We start from the raw sequence: 14,594 nt of genomic DNA, 5'->3' as shown, positions 1-14,594 counted from the left end.
ATGCTACCCATGCGAAACTCAAAAGTTCTGAACTCATTTTGACGAAATTTTGCAATGATATAACTCAGACCTTTAAGAGTTACGGGTACCAAGATAACTTAGTGCCTTGGCTTACCCTTTCGAAATTCACTAACAAATTAGTCTTGTGCACCCCAGAACTCCGATTTGGTAGTTAACCCCAAAATGGTAAAACACTATGCGCCCTAGAAGTCATTCCCTAAATAAAAGTTTACGATATTCAAAACGTAACTAATTTGATGTCGTAAAAGGCGACTAAAGAAATGGCTAAGAAACTAGGTCTACTTGTAGGCGATGGGCTAGCAACCTGTCACTTTTTGAGTATCAATTTCATCATTGGGCCATACAGCCTTGACGGCCTCTGTGGCGCAACGGTAGTACGCTTGTCTGTGACACCGGAGGTCCCGGGTTCGAATCCCGGCCAGGGCATGATGAGAAACGAACTTTTTCTGATTGGCCTGGGTCTTGGATGTTTATCTATATAAGTATTTATTATAAAATATAGTATCGTTGGGTTAGTATCTCGTAACACAAATCACGAACTTACTTCGAGGCTAACTCAATCTGTTTAATTTGTCCCGTATATATTTATTTATTTCGGTATTTTGGATACTGTTGGCTCTGTTTATACATAGACGTGATTATATGTATGTATTGATGTTCTCTCCGTTACCGTGTGACGTCACGGCAGATTACCTTTCAGGTTGAGCGTGTCATTGGGCAGGTTGGTGCCCTCCCACGCCGGGGTCAGCTTCACCGGCTCGTTGCGAAGAAACGGCGCCTTCTCCCCCTCTGCCTCCCACCCTGGAACAAAGAAAATCATGTAACTGAATATAAAAAAATATATTTAAGGAGTTGTCACCAGGCAGCCAGACGTCGGTAAGAAAAATTGCTAATCTTTGGACAGCGTGTAACGTATTATTTTACATACATAGAACACCGGGATTCGCCTGTTATCACGATCCTGGCGGAGGTAAGTTAGGCTTTTACACGAAGCATCTGTCGTCCATCCATCTGACTAACGCAACCTTGCCAGGAATTTCGACCCAACACTTCCAGTAGCCTGAATACGCAGATTTCCTCTCGATGTTTCACTATGTAACTCACTAAAATCAAAAACCTTAAAACTAATTTTACTAAAAGATTCCGCCATAAATATAATTTCAAGCAGGAAATTTTTTGTAAAATTAAAAAATATTACCTTATTCTCAAAATTAAAAGTTAACAATTTTTACAAAAAAAATTACGTGCACAGTTTAATTATTTTTTTAAATGATAGCGTATTCTTAGAATATTGACCACAAACAGGCAAACTTTGAACAATAAGATCTGTTATCGATGCAATAAACTGTTTAATTTTTATCGTCCGTACAAATTGGTACTGTCGCGTGCTAACTCGTAGTATAAACTAATTAAAAAAATGTTTAAAAAAAATTATACTTTACGGCACATAAAAAGTCCACACCTTTGAAGCTAATGTTATCTTTGATGTTAAACATGGTAAGATAACCTATTATGATTAATGGGATGTTACAATATTTCACAACTAATATTGTGTCAAAGTTAGTTAGATTACAAAAGTCAATGCTCTAGAAAAGCAGCTTTAAATATTTTTTTTTATTATTTTTGAATCACAACAAAACTAGAAGACGTTGCATGGCATAAATTGTATACCATAAGTAATATTAAGATTGTATTAAACCGTCTACAGTATAGATCGTAGAGATTGGAGCTCTCAATGTAAAAAAAATATAAGAACTTTATTACACACTGTAATAAAGTTCTTATATGTATATTAGTTCTTATATATAGAAACCATATAAAATGTAAAAGTTAATCAACTACAGCGTTTCCTTCGATCAGTCAATCGTTTGAAACCTGTGAAATCTTATAAGAATTCCCTGATTACTGTAACTAGATGAGAAAATAACAATCGGTACACTTAAGAACAAAAGTGTTAATATTTCGTATATTGGTTGGAATGGTTAGTTTTGGTCACGTTTACACCATTTCATACCTAACTTGTAAGGTCAAGATAAACAATGATATATCTCATTGTCCACCAAAAATAATTTTAAAAAAAATGCCAGGGAGCATTTAGGTATTCAAAAACGTTGATTTAACATAAGTCGTTATTTCCCTCTCTCTTACTCCGAGGTTAACTTCAAAAACAATGATAAAGAGAAGATAAAACATATTATATTTTACACATACTACATGCCAGTGCCTTATACATTAGTCTGCAACTCGCTCATAAATATCGATCATAAATCAATATTTTATTTATAGAATCGCCTTGTTTATGCAGACTCGATCGTATTCGATTCAGTTAGACAAATTTATCAAAAGAAATGTACATTTCTAGGACATGAGCAGAATCGTAAGCTGTATATTATAGTAATTGAGATGTTATAAATAATATTGTCGTACAAAACAAATGTTCGTCGAGGGACCGGATGTTTAATGAAGAGGCAAACGACAATATTTAATGAAACCTTTGTCTATACTAATATTATAAAGCTGAAGAGTTTCTTTGTTTGTTCGAACGCGCTAATCTCAGGAACTACTACAGGTTGGAATTGAAAAATTCTTTTTGCGTTGAATAGACCATTTATCGAGGAAGTATTTAGGCTATATAACATCACGCTGCAACTATAAGAGGCAAAGAAATAATAGAAAATGTGAAAAAAACGGGGAAAATTATTCATCCTTGAAGGCTTCAATGATGCCCAAAATAACTATTCCACGCAGACGAAGTTGCAGGCACAGCTAGTTTATGTACCTATTGCTTTATTATTTTATTATTCTTTTCTTTCTTTGAGTAGTATATATATACAGCACTGTTTTGTTTTGTGTTTACCAATTTCGCAGCGAAATTTATTGCCCTTTGTACAAAATAAGGAGTGCCGCATATTACCCGCATAACTAAAGCAGAACACGACAACTATGCATGTAACATGTAATGCGAACATGAGCCCTGTAGAACAAACGGCCGTAGAAGCCCGGCTGCATCGCGTAAACATAACTCATCCTATATGAATGGGCTGCTGCTGTGAAATATGTCTTGCGCCCGTAGCATGGCACGCGCGACGCCGTTTTAATCGCGCGACAACCTATCGCTATTTCGCTTTTTATTATGACGTGAGAGGATGAGTGAAAGCAGGCATACCAGGAGAGTGTGGGGGGCAAGGTCGGAGTGGGAAGACCTAGACGAACGTATCTTGATCAAATTAAGAACGTCCGAACGTATCTTGATCAAATTAAGAACGTCCTGGTAAAGGGTCAGGTCAAGAGTACCCGAAACCGCCGAGCTTGCATGAAGAGAGTTATGAATGTGGATGAAACGAAGGAAGTATGCAGAGATCGTGGCAAGTGGAAAGATGTAGTCTCTGCCTACCCCTCCGGGAAAGAGGCTTCATTTTATGTATTTATGTGAAAAGGGACAACATTCGTTTTTCGCGCGATAAAAAACGGCGTCGCACTGGAAACATAGTCATTAGGAAAAAATTATAACCAATTTCGTGTTGTATTCACTACTGTAAACAGAATGACAACACCTTGTCATTCTTTCATTTCATAGTCTGTGGTAACGTCAGCTAATCAATACGTTGTTCTGCCGATATAAATATTACTGCGAAGTGAGAATCGATAATGGTACTCTTAAGGTTACACAAACGTTTCTTTAAAATATTTTGTTTAAAACGATATCATAAAACACGAAGTAAAATAAAGTTAAAATTGAGGTAAACATCCCATTAAAACTTCTAAATCCAGTTAAACAACGTATCATACAAAGCTCATGTTGTAATCGGCAGAATACCAATATTGAAAATGCGAGAGTGAGTTCATTTGTTTGTTACCTCTCCACAAGTTATTTACTGAATTAAACTTCTTGTAATAACACGTCACGACAAGAAGCAACGAATTAAACGCTACCTACAAAAAGCGACAAATTAGCGCCACCTACAAAAAGAATATCGGCTTTTTCGCAAATACCACGGAGACAATAGTTTTACCAGGATGAAAGATACCCTTTGTCTTTCTCCAAAAAACCGTGCAAAGCCTTTGAGGATCCGTTGAAAAAAACACAATACACTATATTACTAGTTTGTTCCACAACTTCTTCTACAGTTGCGTTTGAAAACGGTAGGTAATAGCGTAACGTCAATGTGATAACGTAACTAATTTTAAGAAATTAAGAATTTGTATAATCAACATCTTCTTTAGCGAACTAAGAAATTCATTAAACATGATAAGTGCTAAGAATAAACGTACAACGACGAATATAATAAATTTAAAACTTTTATGATATTTGTTATTTCAATCATGTGACCATGAGATAACAATGATGACTCCAGGCTTTGGGGCAAAAGGTCACAATGCAACCGGTCACCATCTGGCCGTTATCGATGTCCTGACACCGGTTAACCTTGCATTGCGATATAACAGATTCGAACATGCTGTTTACTACTCTACTCTCCCAGTTAAGTTTTCCTTGGGGAAAATACGGGATTGATAAGCCAAGGAATAGGACGAAGCGTCCATAGTCTGACCTCCGATAGTGTTTTTAAATACCCTCGTCTGCCCGCAAAGCCACGGAAAGCCCGACTATTATATTGGACTCGACCCCACAAAACCACACGGTGCCAACGCCAACCGTAGGCCAAGGGCCAAATAATGCTCATTCCCCTTCTTAAAACATCCACGGAAGAGAGACAGCATGTCTCGATATGTCTTTGCATGGTCTTGACTATTCTACATACATACATACATATAGTCACGTCTATATCCCTTACGGGGTAGACAGAGCCAACAGTCCCGAAAAGACTGAATGGCCACATTCTGCTGCTCGGCTTAATGATGGAATTCAGATCCAAATAGTGACAGGTTGCTAGCACATCGCCTAAAAAAAGGATCGCAATTTTATAAGCCTATCCCTTGACTATTCTAATATACTGAAAACAACACAACACTGACTGCTTACTCACATTTTCGAAGAATTCCCTTCTGCAGAACAACAGCGAAGGTTCCATAGCTGTGCATCACAATTACAGAAACGTAAACACAGAGGAACTGATGACATACGTGGACGAATGGTAATGACATTAGCGGCATACAGTAATGCGATACTCGACAACATACACACACAAGGTCTTATAAACCGCGCAGATTGTACACTTGTAACACCTAGGTTAGTTAGTAAGTTAGATAATGTACGTACACTTTAAGGTCTTGGGAAATTTTTGTGCAAAAATAAATGAACTTAGTAATATTGACTGGCAGAAACCGGCATAACCGGATAAAATCCTTAGTGAGTACGGAGAAGCACTTTTAAAAGGTTTCCTCAAACTCTTAGAAGAACTATATTGCACGCGTAAGTGAATGTAGTAAAAAGAATAATAACAAGAGGAAAAATTAAAACTGACGAGTAAAGACACCAAACAACACAGGTATTTTAGCCGATTAAAAACGAACTAACCAAAATTGATTTTCCGTACACACTAAAAAAATTAAAACCACAAACATTAATTGATTAATATGATGCAACTACATAAAAAAAGAAACAGTATACCGAGACTTGGATACAAAAAGATTGATCAAAGAAGATCTAAATCAATCGTTACGTCCTACAAATATATATCCTATCCTATCCCATAATCCTACGTTTTTACAATAGTTAAGACCCGATACAATGAGGACAGTCTTGAGTTTTGTGTGACTGATACTGTGGATAATTGAGAAACAAATAAACTAATGATTTATACACTCACCAAACAAATATAAACAAACAAATCAATAATGAACTGGAGATATTGTTACAAAATGATAAAATGGCGACAGTAATACTAGTTGCTTGACCGTTGCAGTTAACTGTGATAACAGCTCTAATGGACGCTAAATGGATAAGCAAATGAGAAATAAATGGGTCTGAGAAGTATATTACGAAGGCATGAAGAATTTTGGCATATTCCAAAGACAGTTTTGTAAGAAAGCGGACTTCCTAAATCTTGGTCATATCTTTTCACAGATTGGAAAGCACTTAGACAGACGTCAAGCTACGAAACCAATAGTTAAGAATGCAATTGATAATATCACATTAATGTAGGAAATGCCACATAAAAATTCGATATAAGACACCAACTAAACCATTTACTGAAACAATAATAAGTATTTATAATGTTATCGCTGTTATATAAGTAAAATAACAAAATAACCATGATTTGTTATGACCGTGACCAACATATTAAGAGCAACAAATTATTTCAAGAAACAAGTTTTGAAAACAGGATCTAAATCTAAATTCGTCCGATTATATTTGAAGCGCTCTAAGTAAACACAATTATAACGGTAGATGACCTTCAATGTGAAGGATAAGTAGTAACTGGGACTCGGTCAAGGTAAAGGAATGACGAAGACCCTGATATATGGCGTAGAAAAGACGCAAACCGGTCCCCAGGACTCAAAGCATTACTTAGCATGTGAACACGACAAGAAAGTTCCGTGGTTCATTGCTTTTGCTTCATCTGAAGAATTTGACTACGGTTCGTTATTATTTTGTTGATTGTTAATAAATAAACAAGATATAATTCCAACATGGTTTTGAGAAACACAAACTCCCGAAAAAGTTAAAGAGTGGTATCAGCTCATTGGTCAATGAGATGGAAAAAAAAATTTGACAGTCGATTCATAATCTGATCTTGCTTAGGAATTTTGGCTGGTATTAAAGTCACCCGATGTGTTTACGCTTAGATACCACTAAGATATTCGCAAAACATTATAGTTGTATTTTGATGCCAAGGTAAAGCTGAAATTCCGCCTTTGAGATCATGCATAATTATGTGTCATTGGAATTTGCTTACAACGTTATAGCTAAATTATTTAAAGATTTAAATATACCTGTTATGCTTTATCTGCATTTAAGTCTTAGTTAAAGTAGTTAAGTTAGTCTAAGTTGAGGTAGTCTCTGCCTACCCCTCCGGGAAAGAGGCGTGATTTTATGTATGTATGTATGTAAGTCTTAGTTAATATGCTGAAGATATGACAACGTTTTATTCTCGTTTTAGACTCATCAACTGTAAGTTATTCTATTCGCGCCTTCAATTACACAAGAAGCGAAAGCATTTTATTGTACTTTAGCGAAAATAATTAAAATACAAGTTTCATACCTAGATGACCATAAGCACACTCAAATGTTTAAATTGATCTCGAATTGCTTTATTTCTATAACTTACTACTTTTATCTCCCAATACAATAAATGCACGATAATAAAATAAATAGCTCATATAGACAGTAAATACGCTCGACATTTATTACGTCATCATGAAGACAGAAGAAAATTTCTCTGAAGAGTATTTACTTAAAAATGACGATTACTACGAATTTATGGTAAAAAATGGCTCATTTAACTGGTAATAAGTTGACTCGTTTTAAAATACTAATCTCTCAAGAAACTCAAGAATTATATTAAAAGGATAGCGTAGATTTATAAACCTTGTGTAAATAAATGCTAGAATTTACGCTGTCCTAAACGAAATTCCAAACTGAAATTATATGCCTGTAAACTTGTTCGTAAAAATTGTAGAGTAATAATAATTTCCAAAATAAAAAGGACTATTCATTTGTATCGTTTCCGGCGCTTTGACAATTGCTTCATGAATAAAAATCTACACGTGTAGAAAGAGGTTCAATAAACATTATGCATTTGCTTTGTTCATATGTAAATTACTGAAATCCGTTACATCTCGACCAGACATAAGATGTTCTATATATATTTATCAACAAGTTTGCAGTTTAGTCTCTCCCATCAAAGAAATTCACTATTGCATTCTCAGTTGTTGGCTTTACAGCGCTGGGTTTGCAAGACAAATTGGAAATTCTTTGAAATGATTAGATAAAAATGTTGCCGTCGGCTGCTTAGATGAATCCTTGAATTTTTACCATTACCCCAACTCAGCTTGGGAAAATCCATGCATAAGTAGTCAGTATTTTTTTTTATTGAGAGTCTGCGGCACGACGGTAGTGTATTTTCAATGTGATGTGACGAATTCAAAGTTCTTGTATTCTACTTTGAAGCAAATCCGCTGTTAAACTACATTGCTAATGCTTTTGCTGTTATCAAGCCTTTAAAACAAAGCAACCTATTAAAAAAATAGTACTAATAACTACATACTGCTTACAATTAAGCAATTTTCCATGTTTTGCTAACGTTGCGTCTCAAGTAACGATATGTAGACGATATAAACGCATACTTGTTTACATCAAGACTCATCGGACAAGGAAAGACTCACGGATGCACATGCATTATTTTGTAATAACAAAAGGTTCTGACCTTTGTTTTACGATGAGTAATGTTTATTTGTGTCGCAACTGTGACACGATATGAGATATACTTTAACTACTGTTACCACTTGCTGTTGAACTGTTAAAAGAATAATCCTAGCAGTAATTTACTTGGTGCCGTGTGGTTCCTGGCACCAATACAAAAAAGAATAGGACCACTCCATCTCTTTCCCATGGATGTCGCAAAAGGGGACTAAGGGATAGGCTTACAAACTTGGGAATTCCTTTTTTAGGCGATGGGCCAGCAACCTGTCACTAGTAGAATCTCAATTCTATGGTTAAGCCAAATAGCTGAACGTGGCCATTCAGTCTTTTCAAGACTATTGGCTCTGTCTACCCCGCAAGGGATTTAGACGTGACCATATGTATGTATGTAATTTACTTGGATTTTTGCCAACAACAAATTCGCTTAAACTTATCATGATCATCAAATCTTTAAACTCACTTTTTGTACTATGTATTCACAAAACTACGTTTACAAAGAATCCGTTAGACCCACGGGATAACCCAAAAATGTAAACTATGCCGAGTAATTAAACACGCTACATTCCTTTGACATCGGTCGCATGTCTCATAGCTTTGCATAATATTCAGAGAACAATAGTACAATAGGTGATATCTTGTGTCAGTATGTGAACGCAGCCCGTACAACTCGTTCAAGAGCAATTTCTACTCTGACTGGTCTTGATCCGTTGAAAGTTGCTTGAGAATCTTGCTCATGTCATGACTAGATTTTCCATAAAACGATATTGAATCAGAAATTAACCGATTCATGACTGGTAATCGCATAGACGAATTTTTCATTTAAATATCTTGGGGTGAATACATACATATAATCACGTCTACGGTTGCTAGCCCAGCGCCTAAAAGAAGAATCCCAAGTTTATAAGCCTATCCCTTAGTTGTCTTTTACGACATCCGTGGGAAAGAGATGGAGTGGTCCTATTCTTATTTCTAATGGTGCCGGGAACCACACGGCATGGGGTGAATATAGAGGAATGAATTTATTATGACAAATATAAAAATGAACGCCCCCTACAGGATACAATTCATATCATCATGATGTATACGAGATCAGTACGATACACATATAAATATGGTTTGTTAACGATGTGGCAGTTTTGTCGTAGTGACTTAAAACTGGTCAACAATCTACTTCCTACACGTAACAATTCTTTCTTTGAAGAGGCATTTTGATATCATCCAGAAGCGTTATAAAAATCAATAGCGGCAAAAATCTGACAAATTCCTCTATCGATGGTGTACTGTCGGATAATTTTAACACACATTTCGAGCGATCCAAATTAGATTTAGACTGAAAAGAATTCTACATAATGAGAAACGCTGCATCTTCTAGTTTGTGTAGTAAAATGCGAATTGGCTGATTTCCACTATATTTGAGTCATCATTTCAAAGCAAATTATATTTCTGCCACAGCATTATCATATCACTGATTTATTTGTTTACTTATGTTCAACAGTGATTCAAGATATCTCGTCATCATTTTGTTCAATTGACCACTAGCTCTCCTTTGACGTGAAGGTCAAAGGTTCCGACAAATGCTGCCAACCTCATTGGTACCTCTGTAACACTCGCCTTTATTCTGTTTGTATATTAGAGCAATAAATTTATGGACGAATAGAAATAAACGAAATGCTAAATGACTTTAGTTTACAACGGAGTTCATTGAAAGAGTCGACTTTGGGGAACATACAGGGATAAGTATGAGTGATGAGAACTAATTTATCTGTCGGTGCAGCCTAAAGTGGAAGCATCATTGACATAGAACTGGTGAAATCTCCTTAGTCTTGGGATTTAAAATGTTTTTATAATTTTTGTAACTAAAAGTTGTTGAAGAATGTTGAGAATTCTTATTTTCTTTTCAATTAATTTTATCATATTCGCATTGTATACAGTTGATAAACGTTTTATCTCCATATGTTCTGAGAAACCTAGTGGTGCCTGACCTCTCTGTTGTAGTAATGCATGACCTCATTGTCGTTTTAAATGTAACCAGTGTAAGACTATTTATGGATTAACCGCCATTTACTTCTTTTACAGGTTCTTAATCATTTCTTGTGACACTACCGCTACGATGCTCAGAAGTGCATATTATCCGCTTTCAAGCTTTTTTCTTCTTCGGCGTTTTGAGTCGTTAGGTCTAAAGAATAGAAGTTAGACTTGTATAAATACGACGACATCAAACCAGAAAATATTACAATACACGTTAATATTTTCTGGTATGATCATTTGATCATAGCTCACTTATATGATGTGATGATTTATAAAAATACGTTTTTCATGAAGCCGACCGTGAACGAATTATATTTTATGCATGATTCAGCTAAGCCGATGATCACATTTTCAAAACATACCTACGTGTAGAAAAGTCATTAGAGTACCTACCTACTTACAGGCAAATGGAAGTTTTCGAGCCAAAACAAATTTGGACTTTTATTTTTAGTCTACTGTCAATGTGTGAAAAGACGACTGATATACAAAAAGCACTTGCTAAAATTACCTAGGCGAATTGGGGCCGCAGGCATCCAGCCGTGTAATATCTGGAAAATCTGTTTACTAAGAGGTATCACTTTCAATGACCTTTAGCGAGCTTGAAGCTGATGATGCAATACGATCAAAAAAGCAACCCAACATACTTATAATTAGAAACCTTTTCTGAACTACTCGTAAAGTCAAAAATAATTTGCGTGCTCTGCAAGAAATCAAGACTCATCCCCACATCCCTTCTCAAATGTTTGAACGACAGTTGAGTATTTGTATGGATTATTTTTTTGGCACGGTTGGTAGCATTATTTTCCGTTTCGTTCTTCTTATTGTTATTTTTGTCAAGTATTGTATTGAAGCTGTGTTCTAGCTTATTAAAGAACAAGACTATACAGTGCTCAAGTCTTTTACGGTACGGTACGGTATTCATACGGAGCGAGAATTAGTGCAAGACTATCAGATTCTGACACTATTCCGGAACGGAATTTGAACAAGACCACATTATAGTCTCAGTAAAAATCTTGGCGAAGTATTAATTGTTGAAATGCGAATTTTAGAAACGGGTGAACGTGCTGACCACGTTATAGTCAGTAATAAACTTGGTAAAGTATTAGTTATTGAAGTTAGTTTTTTTTTGTATTATGTTCGTTCACTGCTGAAATTGCGTCTAGAATGGTTTCCCTAAACAATTTTTTTTGGAAAACGCTTTTTTAGCAGAAGTGAAGGTCGTGTAATTAATCTCTTGTAATAGCAATATGTAAAGCATATAATTCATAATATGCTGAAGTGGAAACACTGAGAATAAGAAAATGATTATATTATTTGCCCAATCGTTAAGTTAACGAAAAATAACTATCAAAATTAGGTTACATTGATGAAGATGACAAAACAACCTAGTTAACCTCTCTTTATTTGTAGATGACGATAAGGTAGCACGTGTTTTGCATTCCGCAAATATTCGGCTGATAGCGATATACTTAGTTAACATAATTTTAATCGTTATCGCAATTTTAAGGCCATGAAAAATAATATACCGACGCAAATACATATTTGCGTTTCGTCAAATATTTTATTAAGAGTTTAGACATTTATACGTGCTGGTTTAATCACGATTTATATCCTCAATGTACAGTCACCATAGCAAATGGTGTTCCTAATTTGTAAAGGGGGTTTTGCAGGTATACCATTAACAAAAGACTGACGTCCGATGCAAAAGAAAAGGTAGGCTGCCTGTTCTGTAGTAACTACATAGGTATATACTGCGTCGCGAACATTTTACAGATACATACATACAAACCATCATGCCGGTCCATTGGGGTAAGCGATGGATTTCTATTTCCTCCTCTACCGCTTCCTTCACACTTATTATTCTTTTCATGTTGGTATCCATTTTCTACGATTACGGGTACTCCTAACATCTCTTTTTTAAGACATTTGAAATTAAGTCCTTAAGAGTTTGACGACTTAACAGAACCAAGAATTTGAAGCAAAAAGCTAAGTATGAGATCAATAATGAGATGAAGAAATAATATGGCCTCTGTGGCGCAGCGGTAGTGCGCTTGTCTGTGTCACCGGAGGTCCCAGGTTCGAATCCCGTTCAGGGCATGATGAGACGCGAACTTTCCCTGATTGGCCTTGGATGTTTATCTATATAAGTATTTATTATAAAATATAGTATCGTTGAGTTAGTATCTCGTAACACAAGTCTTGAACTTACTTCGAGGCCAACTCAATCTGTGTAATTTGTAAAAAAAAAAAAATATTGTATTCAATTGGATAACAAAATATATCTAAATTCTATAAGTTTAAAAGCATCAAGATTGTAATGATGTCATTTACATCGCTTCAATGCAAGGTGAGGAGGATTATTGACGCAAAAATCTGTGAAAAGATGAGATCATGATTCTAATAAATAACACACGCAAAATATGAGTACGGATACCCTATACTATAGACGGAAAAAGTATAAAATTAGTCGATTGAATGTCTAAGCATTGCGCTAATAAATTTCTAAAATAGAAAAGAAATAACAAACGAGATACCAAAAAACTAATAAGAACCTAAATCTCACCTTTATAGATATTTTTGTTACAAAATTATGATTCTGAAATGATTATGATATAATTTTAATGACTATTCAGAAATACGCTCCTTATCATTGGCCACCAAAATATAGTAGGTCCAATCGCTTTATAAGTGTAGTCATAAAGATAAAACTTAAACGACTGTTACCAAGGCAGATAATAACATTAGATATTAGCACGTGTGTATATATAAACATACATAAAATCGTTATTATATATCTATTTACTATCACATGATCATTAGGTACACATAATAGAGCAAAATCGCTTCCCGCGTCTGTCCCAATGTCAGTATGTTTGTATATGTTATATTATATTAAGTATGTAAGTACTTAGATCTTTAAAACTACACAACGGATTTTAATGCAGTATTTTTAATAGATATATACATATGCTAGTCATATATATATTTAAATTTGGCATGTAGTAGTTCCAGGTTCTTTATATGGTCAAATGTCTAAGAGAGGATTCAACGAAATTCCCAGGAGATCGGAGATTTATGGGATTTTTTGGTTTACGCGGGCGTACTCTAGTAATTTCATATCTGGTGCAGTAACGCACAATTTGGAACATGCAAAGATGAGAAATCCACACATTTTAATAATCTATTTTACCTAATAGGTTAAAATACTTAAATGAGTTGGCTATCTTTAAAGGTCATTAAACTTACCAGCTCCCCTGTTCTGCGGCATCACGACAGCGTTCTGCTCAGGTCTGAGCAGACTCTCACCTTCCCCTCTCAAAGCCATGGTCTTAGCTTCTCAGCTCTGCTGGCTCTCTATCATAAACTTGATTCTGGCATCTGTGCGGTGCAGCGCTCTGTGGGAAAATGGATAGTGTGAGGTGCCGGCTAATGAGTTAACAGTGAGTAGCAATTTAAAAAAAAAGTCTACAAAATGGTCAGCTGAGATGGAGGCGATGGAATTCTACATTTAAAGCTGCGGTTAGCGAGCTAGATATAAAATATCTTTGTAAACCCCTAAAAAATAACACTTTTAAAACTGGAACTGGGAATATGGGAGTAATAAATGTAAAAATTTATACGCCTTAAATCTGTTACAAAAAAATTATTAATGTTATTCCAATGTCCAATGCTAATTAATTAATGTAAAGTTTCATGTAAATTAAGCATATTAGCATGAAAACAAACACACACACACATCCACACATCCTTAAAAACTTCTCAATTATAATATCAATACGATGATAATGACGAAATATTCGTATTGACATAATTAGTTCTTTTTTATCAGTTTTTATTGCATTCGTCCACGATTTAGATTTAAGAGATCTATATTTGTAAATTGACGCCCGATGAAAATGCTGCAATGTAGTTTGTTCCGCCGCTTCTTCTACACATGCGCTTTGGAAGCGATAGTAGTTATAATTAGATTTAAGTGATTTAACGTCAATAAGAAAAAATTGGAAACAAGGTATCAACCTTGTATCCAATTTTGAAAATAAATCTATTTTATTCTATTCTAATAGAATTCCCACTGAAGCGAAACCCGCAGGAAAAGTAACTTTTATAATATTCGTGCACAACCATATTGGAATCGATTCCAAAACTAAATACAAAGTTAAAATACACTTATTGATTGATCTATTTATACTGACTTGCACAAAACTAGCATGCTGAATGAAAC

General features: G+C 35.2%; 1 protein-coding gene across 1 annotated transcript in view; it reads right to left on the bottom strand.

Annotated features, from left to right (window-relative positions):
* The window catches only part of LOC106130760 (equilibrative nucleoside transporter 1), a 32,161-nt gene that overhangs the window by 14,193 nt on the left and 3,374 nt on the right, over positions 1-14,594 (bottom strand). Inside the window, exons 2-3 of the mRNA XM_013329683.2 lie at positions 13,619-13,767; positions 715-822 (exon numbers count right to left, since the gene is read on the bottom strand). Coding sequence (XP_013185137.1) covers positions 715-822; positions 13,619-13,697 — 187 coding nt within the window. The 5' untranslated portion in view covers positions 13,698-13,767. The remainder of the gene's footprint in view (positions 1-714; positions 823-13,618; positions 13,768-14,594) is intronic.

This window comes from Amyelois transitella, chromosome 23 (assembly GCF_032362555.1).
Source record: "Amyelois transitella isolate CPQ chromosome 23, ilAmyTran1.1, whole genome shotgun sequence".
NCBI lineage: Eukaryota > Metazoa > Arthropoda > Insecta > Lepidoptera > Pyralidae > Amyelois > Amyelois transitella.
Note: the sequence above shows the minus strand (reverse complement) of the source record. Positions and strands in the feature narration are given on the sequence as shown.